Source organism: Emys orbicularis, chromosome 1 (assembly GCF_028017835.1).
Source record: "Emys orbicularis isolate rEmyOrb1 chromosome 1, rEmyOrb1.hap1, whole genome shotgun sequence".
Classification (NCBI taxonomy): domain Eukaryota; kingdom Metazoa; phylum Chordata; order Testudines; family Emydidae; genus Emys; species Emys orbicularis.
Genome location: NC_088683.1, coordinates 160,098,240 through 160,115,119, shown reverse-complemented (window position 1 = coordinate 160,115,119; position 16,880 = coordinate 160,098,240). Strand labels below are relative to the sequence as shown.

Genomic DNA, 16,880 nt, shown 5'->3' with positions numbered 1-16,880 from the left:
AATCCTAGTGTAGGCAAGGCCCAAACCATCTCCAGCAGCCCACACAAATATTGCTGATCTCCCTGCCAGTTGGATTACTGGGGGAGCTCAGACTACTAACAGGATAACTTTCCCCAGCACTGACACTTCCCTTCTGAAACTGGAAGCTGAGGAGAAGAGTGTATGTGGGGGCTTGTGGGGTTCTGTTTGGCTTTCCTCAGGGATAATGTCCATTTCTAGAATAAACCTGTGAGACTTGTGTGTCCTGAACACTTTTCTCCCCCCTCCAGGTTGCATGAGGAGCTGAAGATGGCGAAAGGCGATAATGGAGTGCGCTTTTTCCAAGCCCTACTAATTCTTGGCAATGTGATTATTGGGGTAAGTGATCTGAGGCTGTGAGGGGTGGGGGTGGAGAGATGGTTTCTTTAGGGGCTCTTCACTCCTCATCAGATGCACTGTAATAAAAGGCACAGCCCAGCAATGGGGTCATTCTTCACGTTACCACTTCAGTCTAAATAAAATAAGTGCAAGGCTAGGTGAGAGGTCAAGGTCCAGGCTGAGTCGTGCAAGCAAATGAATTCTGTAAGGGATGGATGGGTGAGGGTACCTGGCCTGGTAGGAAGTAGGGGCAGCAACAGCACATCTAGAAGAACAAGCTTTTGTGCCATGGGTTCTGGAGGGAAAAGCCCTGGTTCCTGAACTCCTCTTTCCAGCCCAGCTCCTTCCCACAGTGACGGGAAGGGTTAGGTTCATGCCGTTCTTAAAGGAATGCTCCAAATCTAGTTTTAAGACAAGCCCAGCAGGTATGATCTGTGCTGGCCTGGGGAAGAGAGGGCCCATGCTCAGTGGGTTTTATGTTTCCAATACCCATGGGAGGACAGAACACAATGGATTGTGGGCCTGTGGGGAGGGAGTGGTCTCGCTGGGAAGTTTGTGCCTTGTGTGTGGGGCAGGAGGAGGAATGTGATTAATAGAAGCTCTCCTTGGACATAGCTGTGGTACTGCTTTGGGCTGACCTGATGGGAGTCTGACTTCTGGTTCTCAGATGTGCGGCATTGCGCTGACGGCAGAGTGCATCTTCTTCGTGTCGGATCAGCAGACTCTGTATCCTCTGCTGGAAGCCACTAATAACGATGACATCTACGGTGCGGCCTGGATTGGCATCTTTGTTGGCTTTGCTCTCTTTAATCTGTCTGTCCTGGGCATCATTGGAGTCATTAAGTCAAACCGGACGATGCTGCTGGTGGTAAGTGGAGTGATATTAGTCCACAGGTCGTTAACAGACTGAGATCATGTTATTCCAGTCTTCTGCCCCCTGTGCTCACAAGCTGTTGAACACCGCTAACTTCAAGATTTGGGTTGTAATTGTCCAGGCCTTAAATGGCATTAGGGCCCAATGTGCCTAAAGGGCCACCCCCTTCCTCTTTGACACCTAGGACAGCCACATTGTCCACAAACAAAAGGAATCTGTACCAGGAAGAGGGACATGAGTGTGGGAGACTATTTCCATGGTAACTAAGCAACAACTCAAACCCATGACCGCGGGTGACCAGGAGGACTGAACCTTGTTCCCTTCAAAACAAGTTGGCACTTGCTACCTCAGTTTTGTTCTATCGTGGGGAAAAGTAATCTTGGAAAACCAATAGGGAAAAGGAGGGAAATGGCTCCTTATTAACTGAACTGAGTCCAGTAGGGGGTTCATATCATAACAGGCTTCCCTTCCGCCATTATCTGGGTTGGTTTGAGAGAGATTCTGAGGGAATAGGAATCAAAATGGTGGTCTTGTGGTGGGTTCTGATGCCTGTCGCCAGCTCTAGAGGAGGCAAACACTGCAATGGAAGGACTGTAGCTGTATTAAAGTTGTCTGGGTTTTTAGAAAATATAGTCACACCATTCCTTGGGATACCTTAATGTAAGCGGGGGAATGGTCCTGCTATTGTGGGGAACTTTCCTGGCTTCTGCACTACCCCGGTGAAGTGGGCTAGCGAAAGGATCCGAGTCCTCACTCCCACTTCCTTTACCCAGAGGCCTCCCTGCCCTTGAGGACTCCCCTTCCACTCTCCTGTCTGGCAGAGTCCTCGTAAACCCTGACAAGGCTGGGCCCAGGATTCCTGGGGGGCTCGACCCCCAACCCTCCTGTGGTCACCTAGGACAGGGGCTAGGGTGTCCCCACTCCAGGGTACTCTCTCTGCACTGGGCACCTCCCTGACCCACTGATCATTTCATACAATTTAAAGCAAATACAAGTTGTTTAATTAACAATTAATTTTTAAAAAGAATAAGGAAAAATGGGAAAGGTTAAAGGAAAACCCATCACCCTGCTCTGTGGCAGGGAACATCACAAGCAGTGTCTCTGGAACGTCAGGGCAGTTCACAGTCTGTTCCTTGTAGGTCCCGGGCCTCCTTCTCAGGCCCTGGCTGTGCTGCAGAGACGCTGTGGGTTGGACACTTGCTCTGGCGGTGGCCAGACGCTCTCAGGCTCTAGGTGGCAGGACCCTTCTTCCCAGCGTCGCCCCTGCCTGGTCGGGGTTATGATCCCCCTCCAAGCCTGGCCTGCAGAGCCTCTTGGCTGAGGCGTCTCCCTGCGCTGGGCCTGCTGCCCAGGGTCCCCCTCGCTCTCCCCAGCTGCTCACCGCACCCAGCTCTGGACGGCTCCAGCTCCAGCTCCAACTCCACTCTGCCTCAGCACGGCGGCTGCTGCTGCTCTGCCTTCAGCTCCCTGGGCTGCTTCTCTGGCCTCTCTGGCTCTGGTTGCTGCAGCTCTGCTCCCAGGACAGGTCTGCTCTGCAGGCTGCTTCTGTGACTCTGCTCCCAGCTCTGACCTGCTTCCTGGCTGCTTGTCTGGCCCCTCTGGCTCTGGTTGCTGCAGCTCTGCTCCCAGGGCAGGTCTGCTCTCTCTGGGCTGTGCTCTGGCTCTGTGGCTGCAGCTCTGCTCGGGCCCCTGCTCTCTCCTTTGCTCAGCCCCACCCTGTCTGATCCAGGCAATTCCAGTTCAGACGGAGGACGGGACCCCCCTGGCCTCCTGACTCTCTGATTAGCCTGCCCACCCTGTCAATCAGGCTGATCTGGAGCATTGGCCTCTCCCCATTGTTCCTGGGGACTGTCAGTCTCAGGCTCCTGATTTGCCATCAACCCTTCCCCTTTTAGTGCTGGGAGCTAGCCAACCAAAACAGCCCCACTGAATTTTAGTAAGGGGGCAACAGTCCCCTTACATTAATATGGCAGCATGTGGCTACAGGTGTGGTACAAATGCCTTGATTGGTCTTTGAGTCTCCAGCAGAATCCTGAACAGCATATTTGACATGGTCATACAGTGTAAATCCCTATTGACCACTCAAACTTGTGTCCTCATTATTTGCTGCTGGTGGCATCAAATATTGATACCTCTACCTAGGCTACTGAACATCAAAGTAAGATTAAATCACTGCTGTGAGGAAACTTCGCCTTCCATAATATCTATATGGTTGGGACGTGTTTTGGAGTTGCTGGACAAGCCGTGGACAATGCTAAAATGGTGTTCAGATGCTTAGTCAACAGATCATTATGCAGCTTCTTATCTACTTCTTCAGAAGCTCTATTAAAGAGGCAGAATGGAGAAGTCTGATCTGTGCCTACAGCATAAAGAGCAATCTAGAAATTCTGTGAAACAAATTTTAAGACTGATAACATAACTAATTTTCTACACCCTGTAATGAACCTCAAACTTGCTCTCTCAAGGTATCAGTGGGGCAAAGAATGTAGCTGCTTCCTAAGAAGGATAAGACACCACTATCGATAATCAGAGCAGTCGGAGTGCCATTAGGCAGAATACAAATAAAATGAGCATATGAACCCTTATGCTCCAGGGAATAAGACAATCACTAATGACAGGGCTTCCCTTAAATCCAGATTATGGAATGTATCTGTTAACAGGGTAGAACTTGGATGAATGGGACTCTCACAATGGAGGAACTTAATTCTGAGTCTCAGGGTTGTTCAGGTAGGGTACGGGTGGAGGTTAGTGATCATAGGATGGAATGGGGAAGGAACCCTGCTCCAAAATACCTTGAATCTGATGTTGTAACCCCACACTTTGAAATGCATCATGTTGTGAGAATAGACCCAGGTTGGAGAGCTAACTGTACCTTCTGCTTTGCTTCTTTCCCAGTATATCATTCTGATGTTGGTCACATATGGATTTGAAGTGGCTTCTTGCATCACAGCAGCAACTCATCGAGATTTTGTGAGTGGTGGTTTCCCATGCATGTTCTCTCAAGAGTAGGATGGAGGTGGGGTGTTTGAACATGTCCACAAAATGCCAAAGCTCTAAGCATACAATGCAGCTATGGCAGAGTGGAAACCTGGGGAGGGCTGGCTAGAGACTGGACAGTAATGGATACTGCTGAACCATTGAAGAGAAGGTCTAGTCTCCTAGGGGCATGTGTAATTCCATAACTTGGGGTCAAGGAAAGAAGACTTTCTTTATGCAAGCTAAGTCTGTCCATTAACTGAGGCTACTGGACCATGACCTGTTTTTCAGATGCATATTGATAATGCTATTGTAGGTGTTAATGATGGAAGACCTCTGGTCCTACCATTTGAGCATTACTAGTGTAGGGGAGAGACCCATGTAGGTTCTTACAGCTGTTGGAAAAAGTTGTATGTGTAGTACTTGGGTCCAAACAAACCTCCAGACACTAACAAACAGCTTCTTCCCTTGCCGCCTCCCCAGCAAACCCTTCTGAGGACATGTTCAGCTGTCAGACTCTGGAAGCATCAGAAAACCCATAGATACCAGAGTCCTTCTTCTCGGACTCCTAGCATCTCCGGTTGGAGGAGGAAGACTTCCAAACTAACCTAGTTGTCCAAAATTGTTTGCTGGTTCTCTACTCCTAATGAAGCAGAAAACCTACTCAATTCAAAAAGGCATCTAATAACATGGGCACAAGCAAACAATATGTGTTTTTAATATGGCTAAATGTATCTATCTAGGAACAAAGAATATAGGCCATACATACAGGATGGAGGACTCTAATCTGGGAAGCAGGGGCTCTGAGAAAGATTTGTCGGTAATGGTGGATAATCAGCTGGACATGAACTCCAAGTGTGACTCTCTGGCTTAAAGGGCTAATGTGATCCTGGGGTGCATAAACAGGGGAATGGCAAGTAGGGGAGAGAGGTTATTTTACCTCTGTATTTGGCATTCGTGTGACCACTGGAACTGTGCACAGTTCTGGTGACCACAATTCAAGAAGGATGTTGATAAATTGGAGAGGACTCTGAGAAGAACCAAGAGAATGATTTAAGGATTAGAAAACATGGCTTATAGTGATAGTTTCAAGGAGCTCAGTCTATTTAGCTTAACAAAGAAAAGGTTAAAGGATGACTTGATTACATTCTATAAGTATCTATATGGAGAACAAATATTTAATGGGCTCTTCAGTCTAGCAGAGAAAAGTACAACACGATCCAATGGTGGGAAGTTTGAAGCTAGACAATGTTTTTCTAAAAGATCAGCTCTGGGAATAAGTTTTGGAAGTTCTCTGGACTGTGTTATACAGGAGGTCAGACTAGATGACGACAGTGGTCCCTTCTGGCCTTGGACTCTATGAATCTAATAACATTGTGTGTGCTCTCTATCTCATTTGCCCTGTAGTTCACACCCAATCTCTTCCTGAAGCAAATGTTGGAAAAGTATCAGAACCTAGAGCCAGCCAACAATGATGATAAGTGGATGAGTGAAGGTGTCACCAGGACATGGGACCGCCTCATGCTACAGGTGACCAGTGCTCATATAACTAAAGATAGCATCTAAACATTACACAGCTCTGGAATTTCTCATTCTCACCCTAGAATCTTTCAGTAATAAAAGAAGGCTAGAATCTGGCTTGGAATCTTCATATGTGGCCCTGCCTAGCCTCCAGCATCCCAGTGGTGCTGGTGCATCAAATGATACTTCAGGCCCCTGAAATATCTGTCAACATGTTACTTTTCCTATAAATCTGTTTATGCCTGGTGTGATGCAAGCTAGTCACTGTTCTGGGAGTGGGGGTGCGGGGGAAGGAGAGAGAAAGGGGGGAACCACTGAGGACTGGATGTCCGCTCCTGTATAATGCTTGTAGCCCTGTGTTGCAGGGGGAATCTAAATTTTCTGTCTTTCTTTCTTCTCCCAAATCCAGAATCAGTGCTGTGGGGTGAATGGCCCCTCTGACTGGCAGAACTACATGTCTGTGTTCAGAAGCAGAAACAGTGACTCAGAGTTCCCTTGGCCACGCCAGTGCTGTGTCATGGATGTCCAAGGAATTCCAATCAACTTGGATGGCTGCAAACTGGGAGTCTCCGGCTACTATAATAATAAGGCAAGAATCTCTCTCCACTTTTACTGTAATTCTCATTGATTAGTGGGATTATCTCAGTGCTTCATTTGTAATGAAAAGAGGTGCCAGGGCTAAAGCAATTATTTTACATTCATGACTGATGCAGCAAGCCCAGAGGTGCTGGGGCTATGAACTACCAAGCCTAGAGGTACCAGGGCTCAGCCCTAGCACAAATTAAGCACTGGATTATCTCATGGGGATGGGGGCAGCATGCCACTTGAAACACAATGGGGATTGGAAGCCTATGACATACTAGGGGGACAGGATAGATCTGCTAGTTCCCAAAGCCTTTCTGAGGAGGAGAAACTTCTGTAGTTTCCTGTCCACATCACTGGCCCAGGACAGAGTAGTACAGGAGCATTTCTGATATTTAGGACATAGGTAGGGCCTTACCAAATTCACAGCCATGAAAGATGTGTCACGGCCATGAAATCTGGTCTCCCCACATGAAATCTGGTCTTTTGTGTGCTTTTACCCTATACTATACAGATTTCATGGGGGAGACCAGGGTATCTCAAATTGCAGGTCCTGACACAAAAGACGTGCAGGGAGGTCACAAGGTTATTTTAGGGGGTCATGGTATTGCCACCCTTTCTTCTGCACTAACTTCAGAGCTGGGCAGCTGGAGAGTGGCAGTGCAGAAGTAAGGGTGACAAGACAATACCATACCATACCATGCTTGCTTCTATGCTGCTGCTGGCAGTGGCGCCACCTTCAGAGCTGGGATCCCAGCCAGCAGCTGCTGCTCTCCAGCTTCCCAGCTCGGAAGATAGCACTGCCACCAGTAGCAGTGCAGAAGTAAGGGTAGCAGTACCACAACCCCCCCTACAATAACCTTGCGGACCCCCACCTACTTCTTTTTAGGTCAGGACCCCTACAATTACAACACTGAAATTTCAGATTTAAATAGCTGAAATCATGAAATTTGCAATTTTGATATTTGACCGTGAAATTGACCAAAATGGACCATGAATTTGGTAGGGCCCTAAACGCAGGAGACAACAGAGGGGTGCTGTCCCAGTGGAACTGGTACAAGTTGCCAGCCAAGGACAATAGTACCCAAAGGAATTGCATTCTGAGGGTGTCTGGCTTCATGACCAAGAGGGTTGGTATAGTAGCCAGTGTTGAATGGTGACTGATATCCCATACATAGTGACTAAACTCTCTTAACCTACCCAAAGGGCCCCATTCTAGAGGCGGGAAGGGACAAAGCCATGTTGATAGGGCACTATGTGGGAAGCTTTTGCCAACTTCTATGGCTTAAAAGGAACTGTTGGTTCTTTGATGCCTTTCCCAAATGCTAGCAACCTGCTGTGGTGCAGTGCATGGTAAACTGTACCTTGCTCAGTTTTTTGGGAGCATGGTGGGCAGCTGGAATGGCAGTATCCAGTCAGTGGAGCAGCCTGTTCCCAGGGAGAGACTGCTGACTGCATGTAAGATGCATGTTTGGAGGTGGGGGTTATGGGGAAGTTCAGGTGACCTTAGCTTCTAGCAGCTTAGCAGAGGGCTGGCGTCCCCAGCTATATTCCCTCTGGCAAAACAGAAATCTCATGTTCTCCTGGTGATTTGGAATGAAAGGCATAGTTAATACAGTAAGTTGGCCTGAAGTAATTGAGAGCGATCTGTTTCTAGAGGGAATATAAAGCCATAATCTGGATCCATTTCTTCCTCTTGTATCAGGGAGTTGGCAGAGCCCTAGGGTGGGATGCCAACTGTGAGCTATCTCCTAAGACCAAGTAGAACATTCTGACCATGGTGGTTGCTTTGCAATCAAAGCATGTTCTAGCTTACTTGTTAATGTCATGCAAACTAGCTAGTTCAGTGTTCTTGTGTTCCTGGAGAATGAGAACCCCACCTCTCTCCAAGAGAGATCTGAGCTTGTAACATAGTTGGTAAAAGCTCAAACTCTGGTCATGACTTGCTTATTGGCTCTGTTCCCACAGGGTTGCTATGACATTATCTCTGGTCCAATGGACAGACATGCTTGGGGTGTTGCCTGGTTTGGCTTCGCCATTCTCTGCTGGACTGTGAGTACCTAATATCTGCTCTTTTCCCCTCTTTCCCTCCCCCCCACCTCCCAACAACATGAGGGGAAATGGGGATTGGCACTGGTGAAAGGACTGATCCCTGGAGAACAAGTAGCTCCGCATCCAACCGTAGGGCCATTCTGAATTGGGAACACACTTGGGGGGAGGGTAAGGGATGTGGGCTGCCTTGAAGGACAGTCTGCAGATTAAGCTGCTTTAGCTCTGTTCCATTAAGTAAGGCTGTGTTCTGAAGATCACCAGTTCTGATCTGACCTCCACATGCTGAGAAATTAATGGCAACTGTGCCTAATCCCCATAAGTGCACCCTGCTGATGTTCAGAATAAAATCTCTGTACTGTATAGCTAACTCGCTTTCTTTTAACTCTACAAATCAAAAGCCTCTGGCAGTGGACTGATCCCATGGCCCACAAAGTGAAAGCACTTAAGTGTGCTAATAAGTATGAACTCCCCCACCTTAGCCTAGGGGTAGGTGATGAATGTTGCCAAAAAAGTTTGCCGCTGTTAATGCAAACAGATGTTCAGTTGGGTATTCACCACTCCTTTTATTTGCTCTTTGCCAACATTTGTGCAGCTCTCCAGTCTTGCTCACAGAAAAGTGTCAATTACTCTTGCTGGAAGTGTTCATGTGGCCACTTCAAAGCTCTTTGGGCTTGTCATGAGAGCAGAAAAATACACGACTTGGAGTATTTGCTATTCATGATGAGAAATAATCACCTAAGAACAGGGCCAGTGCAAGGAAGTTTTGCGCCGTAGGCAAAACTTCCACCTTGCATCCCCCACAGCCCTGCGGCAGTTTCCCCCCCCGGGGAGCCGTGCAGCAGCTCCCCACCCCAGCTCACCTCTGCTCCGCCTCCTCCCCGAGCATGCCACCCTCGCTCTAATTCTCCTCCCCTCCCAGGCTGGCGGTGCCAAACAGCTGACTGGTGCTGCAAGCCTGGGAGGCGGGAGAAGTGGAGCAGCGACGGCATGCTCAGGGAGGGGGTGTAGCAGAGGTGAGCTGGGGTGGGGAGCCCTGCAGCAGCTCCCCCCCCCCCCAGACCCCCCCCAGCCCGGGGAGCCGTGAGGCAGCTCCCCACCCCAGCTCACCTTTGCTCCGCCTCCTCCCCGAGCACGCCACCCTCGCTCTAATTCTCCTCCCCTCCCAGGCTTGCGGTGCCAAACAGCTGATTGGCGCTGCAAGCCTGGGAGGCGGGAGAAGTGGAGCGGCGACGGTGCGCTCGGGGAGGGGGTGTAGGAACACTGTTTTAAAAAAAAAAAAAAAAAAAAAAAAAAATTGGGGGCACCACTTTTTGGTGCGCCCAAATCTTGGCACCCTAGGCAACCGCCTAGTTTGCCTTAATGGTAGCACCAGCCCTGCCTAAGAAATAAATAGTCATGGCAAAAAATTCAAGAGCAACCTCTAGACTGAAATCAATAATACATAGGCTGTGGAACAAAATGCATTAAGTGCTGAACTGCAGAGTTGTTGGCTGCAGATAGCTTGCCCTGCTCCAGCTCAACTCTTGTATTGAAGAGTTGGCTCCTGTGTGAAGACTGCAACCTTCTGTGGCTACCGGGGGTGGATTTGGTGATGGAAATCCCTGACCTGATCCACTGAAAGGCTGAAATGTCATCTGACAATGGGATTGTTGTGTGGTTTTTTTAAAATCTAACGGCCGTTTTTTCTTTATAGTTCTGGGTTCTTATCTGCACCATGTTCTATTGGAGCAGAATTGAATACTGAGGATCCAGTGGCCTCCCAACAACCCCTCTGAAGTCTTGGTGCATGAAACTGCATTCGTTCATCTGTACTATTCCTCTTGTGCTATGGAGGATTTGAGGCTCTCCCAGTCCCCTCATTACCATCCCTCCCCCATCTCCCTGAAAACCAGACAGACTGGTACACTGAGCTGATCCTTCCAAGAAAGAACATGCCTTCCCTTCGCCTCGCTGGAGTTCTGTAGCTTTTACGCCTATTCACTGACCCAAATCCTTCACTGTTCTGAAGACTTCTTGAGTCTGAGAGATGCTCTGATCATTCCAGAAATGGCCTTGAAAAGGGAAATGGCCCATAAATGTACTTGCTCCAGAAAACAATTTCTTTAAACTAGGGCTAATGTAAATGATATCAGAACAAATTTGATGCACAAGGCTGTTGGTATATAGTACAAGTGAGAGATGCTGTCACAACACCAGAGAGCCTTCCTCCCTGCAAGGAAGAGGAAACTTAGACCTGTAACTGCAGGAATCGCCAAGTTTATTTAACATTCATATTTAGTTCGGGCCTCTGTTAAAGATCTCCATCTTCTAAGAAGGAGGCAGACTGTTTCTGTTTTCTACCCTCTACCATACCTAACTTCTCAGTCTTAAAGGATAAAAGCAGGTTACTAGTCAACCCAAATCAAAGGCTAGCTCACTACATCATAATATGCTTCCCATGTTCAAGCCTACCTGGTTTTTTATCACTGATAAGCTATAGGACACCCATCTCTCTGAAATGGTGCCAATGCATGCAATGTTTTGCCTCCTTAATATGACTCAACAGTTTTCACAGCTCCTTGGAGATCTTGAAAAAATGCAGTTTTGTACTCAGATGTGTTAACAGGACAAAATATTCCTCCTTTCCCAACCCCACCAGGCTACTCCACTTTCCATCTCCAGCTAACTCAATGCATATAACTGAGCCCCCTTGATCAAGTAGAGTAATTTGCTTTCAAGGACAACCATTAATTCTTACTCATATGTTCTTCTACAACCTCACTGAACCCCAGTTCTGTCCTAGCATAAACAGTTAAAACTCCCAGTTAAGCAGACAATTACTATTGACCTAAGTCAGGCTTAAATGGGTCCATTCTGGTCTGGTGTAATTCCTAATGAATGTTTTGTAAGTTACATGCATTGTGTGACACATGCTCCTTGTACAGAATGTTTTATCTGAAATCTGTTTAAGTGTAAGGGGTCAGCTCCTAAGAACCTACCAGCTGCCCTGATTGTTCCAGTGTTTCTGTATATTCTCCAAATCTTTAATAAAAAAGCTGAGTTTCAAATTCTCACGGTCCAGGATCTTGAGTAAATGGAGGCTACACCAGCTGCCTCCAGACACCTAAATGTTGGGCAGTGCAGATCTGGGTTCAAAAAGTTGGTGGCTCCAAACTTCTCGCAGGTATTGAATTGCCACTGTCTGTGCATCTAGAATGTTGTGCTGTGGAAAAATCTGGCACTGAACAGACTTGCCAGTCTAATCACAAAGGGCTGTGGGATAGAACTCTTGAATTAGAGGTGGGTCACTGACACATGGTGGCATTTGGGGGCAGAGGTGGAAAATGGGGGGGGGGGGAGGGAGGAGTTTGGAGAGGAGGGGGGGGGGGGGAAACCCAACAGAAGGCAGGCTGCCTTGGTGGCTGCCTCCTTCAAGACTATGGACTCTAAAGCACCATTACAAGCAGTGTTTAGTCCCAAATACTCTCCCAGGGTTGACTTGAGCGGATGGGTTGGTTCTCTTGCTTAGACCTCTCTTGAAGCTACAAGTTTAGTTTTAGGTATTAGAAGACATATGGGAACCAGTGACTTCTAAGTCAGGGTAGCAATAGCGAAGAGTTGCAGCTTTTATGTCAATTTAGAGGCAAAACACCTGTGGGGAGGAGGGAGAGTAGAAATTGGAGTATCATTTTTATGTGAGCATGCGCACACATACAGCTTCTCCACACTCTCCAAACACACTTCTGGTGTGACAGCCAGCCCTTCACCCACATGAATTAACACCTGTTTTTGTAACATACCCACTTCAGCATGAGATTGTGCTCTTACTTGGTTTTAGGCTGCCCCCAGGAGCTCTGCAGAGCCACAATGCCTGGATGATGGTCCGCACAGCCTCCTCGGTACTGATGTCTCTGAAGAAGTGGCTTGCAAAAATGAAATAATCAAAACCACAGGATTAGATTGCTGAGTTGAGAGAATATCTTCCCCTTGGGAACTTCTGCTTTAATAGCTGGTGGTGAGGTGGGGCTATCCGGAGGGTTGAATAAGACACCCTGAAACTAATCTGACAAGTGGAATGGAGAGCAGATGCCAGATCCACCTCTTTTGTAGGTGAATAAGGAGTGGAAACAGGGCTGCCTAGAACTGTCTCAATACTGCTTCCCTCAAGCACTCCAATCATGACGACTGGCTCAAAGCATTATTTACAAATCTCAGGTTGGGGTTCTTTGTATTTTGCTTTCAGGTTTCTGAGCTTCTGGGTTACTTGCTGGTCGTTTTAAACTTTCTCTACAAGCAGGAGGACCAGAAACTTCCTTTACTTGACCATCACATTTGAAAAGAATTAATCACTTGATCCTGGTGTTATGGAGTTAAGAGAAACACCAACTAGCGTGAGTGGCAGCAGTGCTGTTGTCTGGAACGGCGGTTTCGAGCATCTCTACCGAGGTGGCAAGAGCAGAGTGGAGTGATGGTAGAATGCTGTCAAGCCAGCTCAGAAGAATCCTGCACAGCTTTTTCTGGTTTTCCTGCTTTGAGGGTCCTCATTCCAATATCTGCAGATCCCCACTGGGGTTGTAGGATTCCAATAGTAGGTGGGGAAGTTCAGAGCAGTAGAGACAAGGTAGCGCAAGAGATAAGGAATGGCAGCAAACAGGTTCATGTGCTAATTAATAGCTATCTAGGGACCCTCCTAGTTTCCACATTCTGGACTACAGCTTGGTGTAGGTCTTGCCTTATCTCCGAAATGGCCATAGTGCTTGGCTATGTGAATAAGTAATGTAGAACTGAGATAAGGTGACAATAAAACTCTTGAAAGTATATCTGTCCCCTTACCACGCACGCACACGTGCTGTGTAATCTCCCTAGACGAAGGGCTCTGAGGCTCAAATCTTCATAACTATTTGTCCACAAAAATGCACATTTGTAACTTTCATGTCCAGCTATCAACTGTATATGCAGAGCAGCACCTTTTGTAGGGCCACCTCTTGTCACTTTCATCATACACCTTGAGATATTTGCTATTTTTCTTGTATGCCCAGTTCCTGGAACTGTGTTGAGAAGAAGCTGTTTTTTATTTATAACATTTCCATCTCTCATCATAGTAGAGAAAAACTTGGGAAACATGGAGCGCCCTCAAGGCTTAACATCAGACACCAAATATACCCTACAGTTAGTGTGGGTTTATTTTATAAAATCATGGTTTTGTTCTTTAATGCTTGGTGTTAGCAACACTGAGAGCTCTCGTTTCTCTGAGTCACATTGCAGTTTAGTTCTGCCTTCCTCTTTCTGCTACGTTCCACGTACACATCCTCTCATATTCTGATGCACCTGCCCCCTCCCTTGTGCTGTCATTCTCCTGTAGCCTCACTCATAAAAGTACCTTCATTCTTACACATGATCTTGTCTCCTTGTGCAGGCGCCTGCACCCAGGCCTTCATTCACTCTCCTCCTCAGCCTGTTCTTGACCTACACTACCTCTGGCCAGTGGCTTCTGCCAACTCTTGGACAACATGACAGGATAGCTACAAGCAATGCCCTGCTGCTGCAGCCAGACATCACGTAGCACTGTGGTGCCCAGTTACCTCTGCACAAACCAACACACTGTGCCTATACACCATGTGTCCTATACTGCTTGCACAGAAGCTCTGGCCCACACACCCCTTGCATCCTAGTATTGTCCTGAGCCATCCTGCATCAACAGCAGGGCTGTCAAGGGAAAGTGTGATCTAAAATTTGCCAGCCAGCTTGTAACAGAATTCCTCTCACCCGCAGCAGTGATTGAGAAAAGCCTCTGAAATGCTGCTCATGGAGGCAGGCAGCCTCCTCCGGGAAACACCCCCCCCCCCCCCCCCCCCCCCCGCAATGGGTGGTCTCTCCTCTAGTTAGGGAAGCGGCTTTACTGATCAAGGGAGCTGGGATAGGATGCTGAGGCCTAGTTTTCACTAGGGTTTTTACCACGTTGGCTACCAGCTGAGGTGAACTCCTGGTATGGTCAATGCAGTTTGTAGTTCTCCCAGGAAGCTAGTTCAGGTAAACACTAGGATGTTACCATGTTAGCTAAGAGGATAAAATCCCAACTTTTTTTCCCAGTGTGGGTGCACCTTTGTTAGGGTGTTGTGGCTGGTGGAGAGATTGCAGGGCTGGTGGAGGCAGCTCCAAACAGAGTCTTTGCCATTTTCAATGCTACTATGAATCAATCAGGCTTCTAGCATCCCATTCCTGCTCCCAGCAACAACTACACTATCCCAGGAGTTTGGTTCTTAAAGTAAAATGTTTCATGGTACACAAATGAATAATACTGATTGCTGAGCATGAATGTTTGCAGCATTCAAGAACCCTTTCCCACTGCTTTTGAAAGGGGTTTAGTGTATTTCGGGCTGTATCCATCATTGGTCGTTGGGTTTTTTTTTCTTCTCTTCAGGTCTTGCCTGTCTGCACCCTTCTTTCATGAGATGTTTTATTCCCCCAGCTGAACCCAGCTCTAGCCACAGTCACATCCTGAATCCTTGTGGCTCGTTCTTAAGCAGCAACTGAATAGTCTTTGACATAGTGAAGCCTCTTCCACCAGAAGCTAGGAATAGGCGACAGGGAATGGATCACTTGATCATTACCTGTTCTGTTCATTCCCTCTGGGGCACCGGGCATTGGCCACTGTCAGAAGACAGGATACTGGGCTAGATGGAACTTTGGTCTGACCCAGTATGGCCGTTCATAAATGTAATAAGAACATAAATATTTCCAGGTCCTTTAAGATGAAGGAGTGAACTATTAGATATATATACACTGCCACAGATGTGCTGGGAACACAAAACAGCTCACTTGTAAAGCTAGGCCTGGATTAAGAGCCTGGAGCTGAATGCCCACGGGCTTTGTAGGAGCTCAAAAACCAACCCTGGCACCTGAGCCACATTTTGCATATAACATGCAGTAAGCTAGCTCCTGTTTTTTAATAATGGGCTGAACCGAAAGCCCTCACCTTAACACACATGCTCTAGCTAAGTTCTGGGAGCCTGAAAGCCAGACCCAGAGCTGAATTTTGCACCTCTAGTCTGTCTATAATCCGCAGTGCCCTGAACCATCTTATCCTTAACCCTCAGAGAACTTCAGATGAGTTAGCCTAATGTGTCTTGTATCTGAGGACTGGCTCCTGCCCTGGCAGAGAATGGCCTCAAAGATCTAACAGCCCTTTTCCATCTCTAGCTATTATCCTGTACGTGTTTTTGTTTTTTTCTTTCACAGGCAGAGGTGCTGAAACTAGGGGTGCTGGAGGTGCTGCTGCACCCCCTGGCTTGAAGTGGTTTCCATCATATTCAGGGTTTACAGTTTGGTTCAGTGGCTGTCAGCTCCCCCATTGTACAAACTGTTCCAGTGCCCTTGTTCACATGCCAACAACCCCCCTTCCCCCCCCCCATGGGGCTAATGTCCTTTCCTACCCTGCCTGTCTCTCCTTTGCTACCAGTTTGCCTCCAGTTCTATGGTGGTTGCTGGCCAGGTCAGGTCAAGACCTAGCAGCAGCGAGGTGTGTCTTGTTGACAGTACTAGGTGGGCTGGGGTGTGAGGCGGCAGGGCAGGTTTCTACAGGAGCCTTCCTCTGTGCTAGGTTTAGCAACCTGTCTCCTGAGTAGAAATGGAAAGCAGCCACTTTGGAAACATGCTTAGACATGGAGCCGTCTTTGTTGCCACACAGGGACAGGAGTCGGTCATGTTGTAACCAGTTCCTCCAGCACAGGCACTGTTGGTTCAGGCTACGCTGTAATTTGTACTGAGTCAACCTTTCAAATCCACAGTGATTTGCAATCAGGCAAAAATGACTTGGTGGAAAGTGTGCTGGAGCATTTCCATGTGTTTCAACATGGTGGCTGCAGCACAGTTTAACTGTCGTATGTACAGGGCTTTAGTGTGTAATTTGCTTGATTTCTTTAATCATGGAAATCGTGGTCGTCAGTTGAGAGGCACCTTGGGTGTTCTGGGCAGATTTATAAAATACTCTTGGTGGCAAGCGAATAATAAGATGGGTATAAAGAGAGAGAAGAACCCCGTGAGCAAAATTAGTCATCAGCTAGTGGAGATCATAGTCAAGACAGAGTGTATTATGATGTTTAATGGCCATGTGACTGGTATGCTGGATATATGCCAGTTGCCATAGAAACTTACAGGAAGCATATTCTAGTAATTTTCCTAAAGGGAAAGCAAAATTAAGGAAGGGTGTCACGGTGGAGGCTTTATTTGGAGTGGAAATCCAGTCCCATGCAGAGCTGGACAGGAAATCATTTTCCTGTTCCCCCAAGAATTTTGAGATTTTGACAAATTTTCCCATCCCAAAATGGGACAAAATGTCAAATCTCAAAAAAATTTCTGAACTGAACAAAAAAAATTTAGCTTCGGGTCAAGCAAAAATATTTGTTTGGACCATTCTAAAACACTGTTTTGACTTTTGATCTTTTCCAATTTTTCTGACACCTTTTTTACTATACATTAATTTAAATTTTGAAACTAAAAGTTGTTTCAGAACAAAACATGGAATTTTTTTGTTCTGAAA

The 16,880-nt window shown here is 47.3% G+C and overlaps 1 protein-coding gene across 1 annotated transcript; it reads left to right on the top strand.

Annotated features, from left to right (window-relative positions):
• The first annotated feature begins 288 nt into the window (after positions 1–288).
• Positions 289–10,106, top strand: UPK1B (uroplakin 1B). Its single transcript, XM_065423199.1, has 7 exons — positions 289–357; positions 1,025–1,225; positions 4,127–4,201; positions 5,615–5,737; positions 6,138–6,317; positions 8,279–8,362; positions 10,056–10,106. Exons 1-7 carry the CDS (start codon positions 289–291, stop codon positions 10,104–10,106), a joined length of 783 nt encoding a protein of 260 aa, XP_065279271.1.
• Positions 10,107–16,880: the final 6,774 nt, after the last annotated feature.

What these genes read in the sequence shown, in the direction of transcription:
- UPK1B (XM_065423199.1), top strand. Translation starts at nt 289, where the DNA reads ATGGCGAAAGGCGATAATGGAGTGCGCTTTTTCCAAGCCCTACTAATT. An exon ending in TTGGCAATGTGATTATTGGG is followed by an intron (nt 358 to 1,024) that starts GTAAGTGATCTG and finishes TCTGGTTCTCAG; the next exon opens with ATGTGCGGCATTGCGCTGAC. An exon ending in ACCGGACGATGCTGCTGGTG is followed by an intron (nt 1,226 to 4,126) that starts GTAAGTGGAGTG and finishes CTTCTTTCCCAG; the next exon opens with TATATCATTCTGATGTTGGT.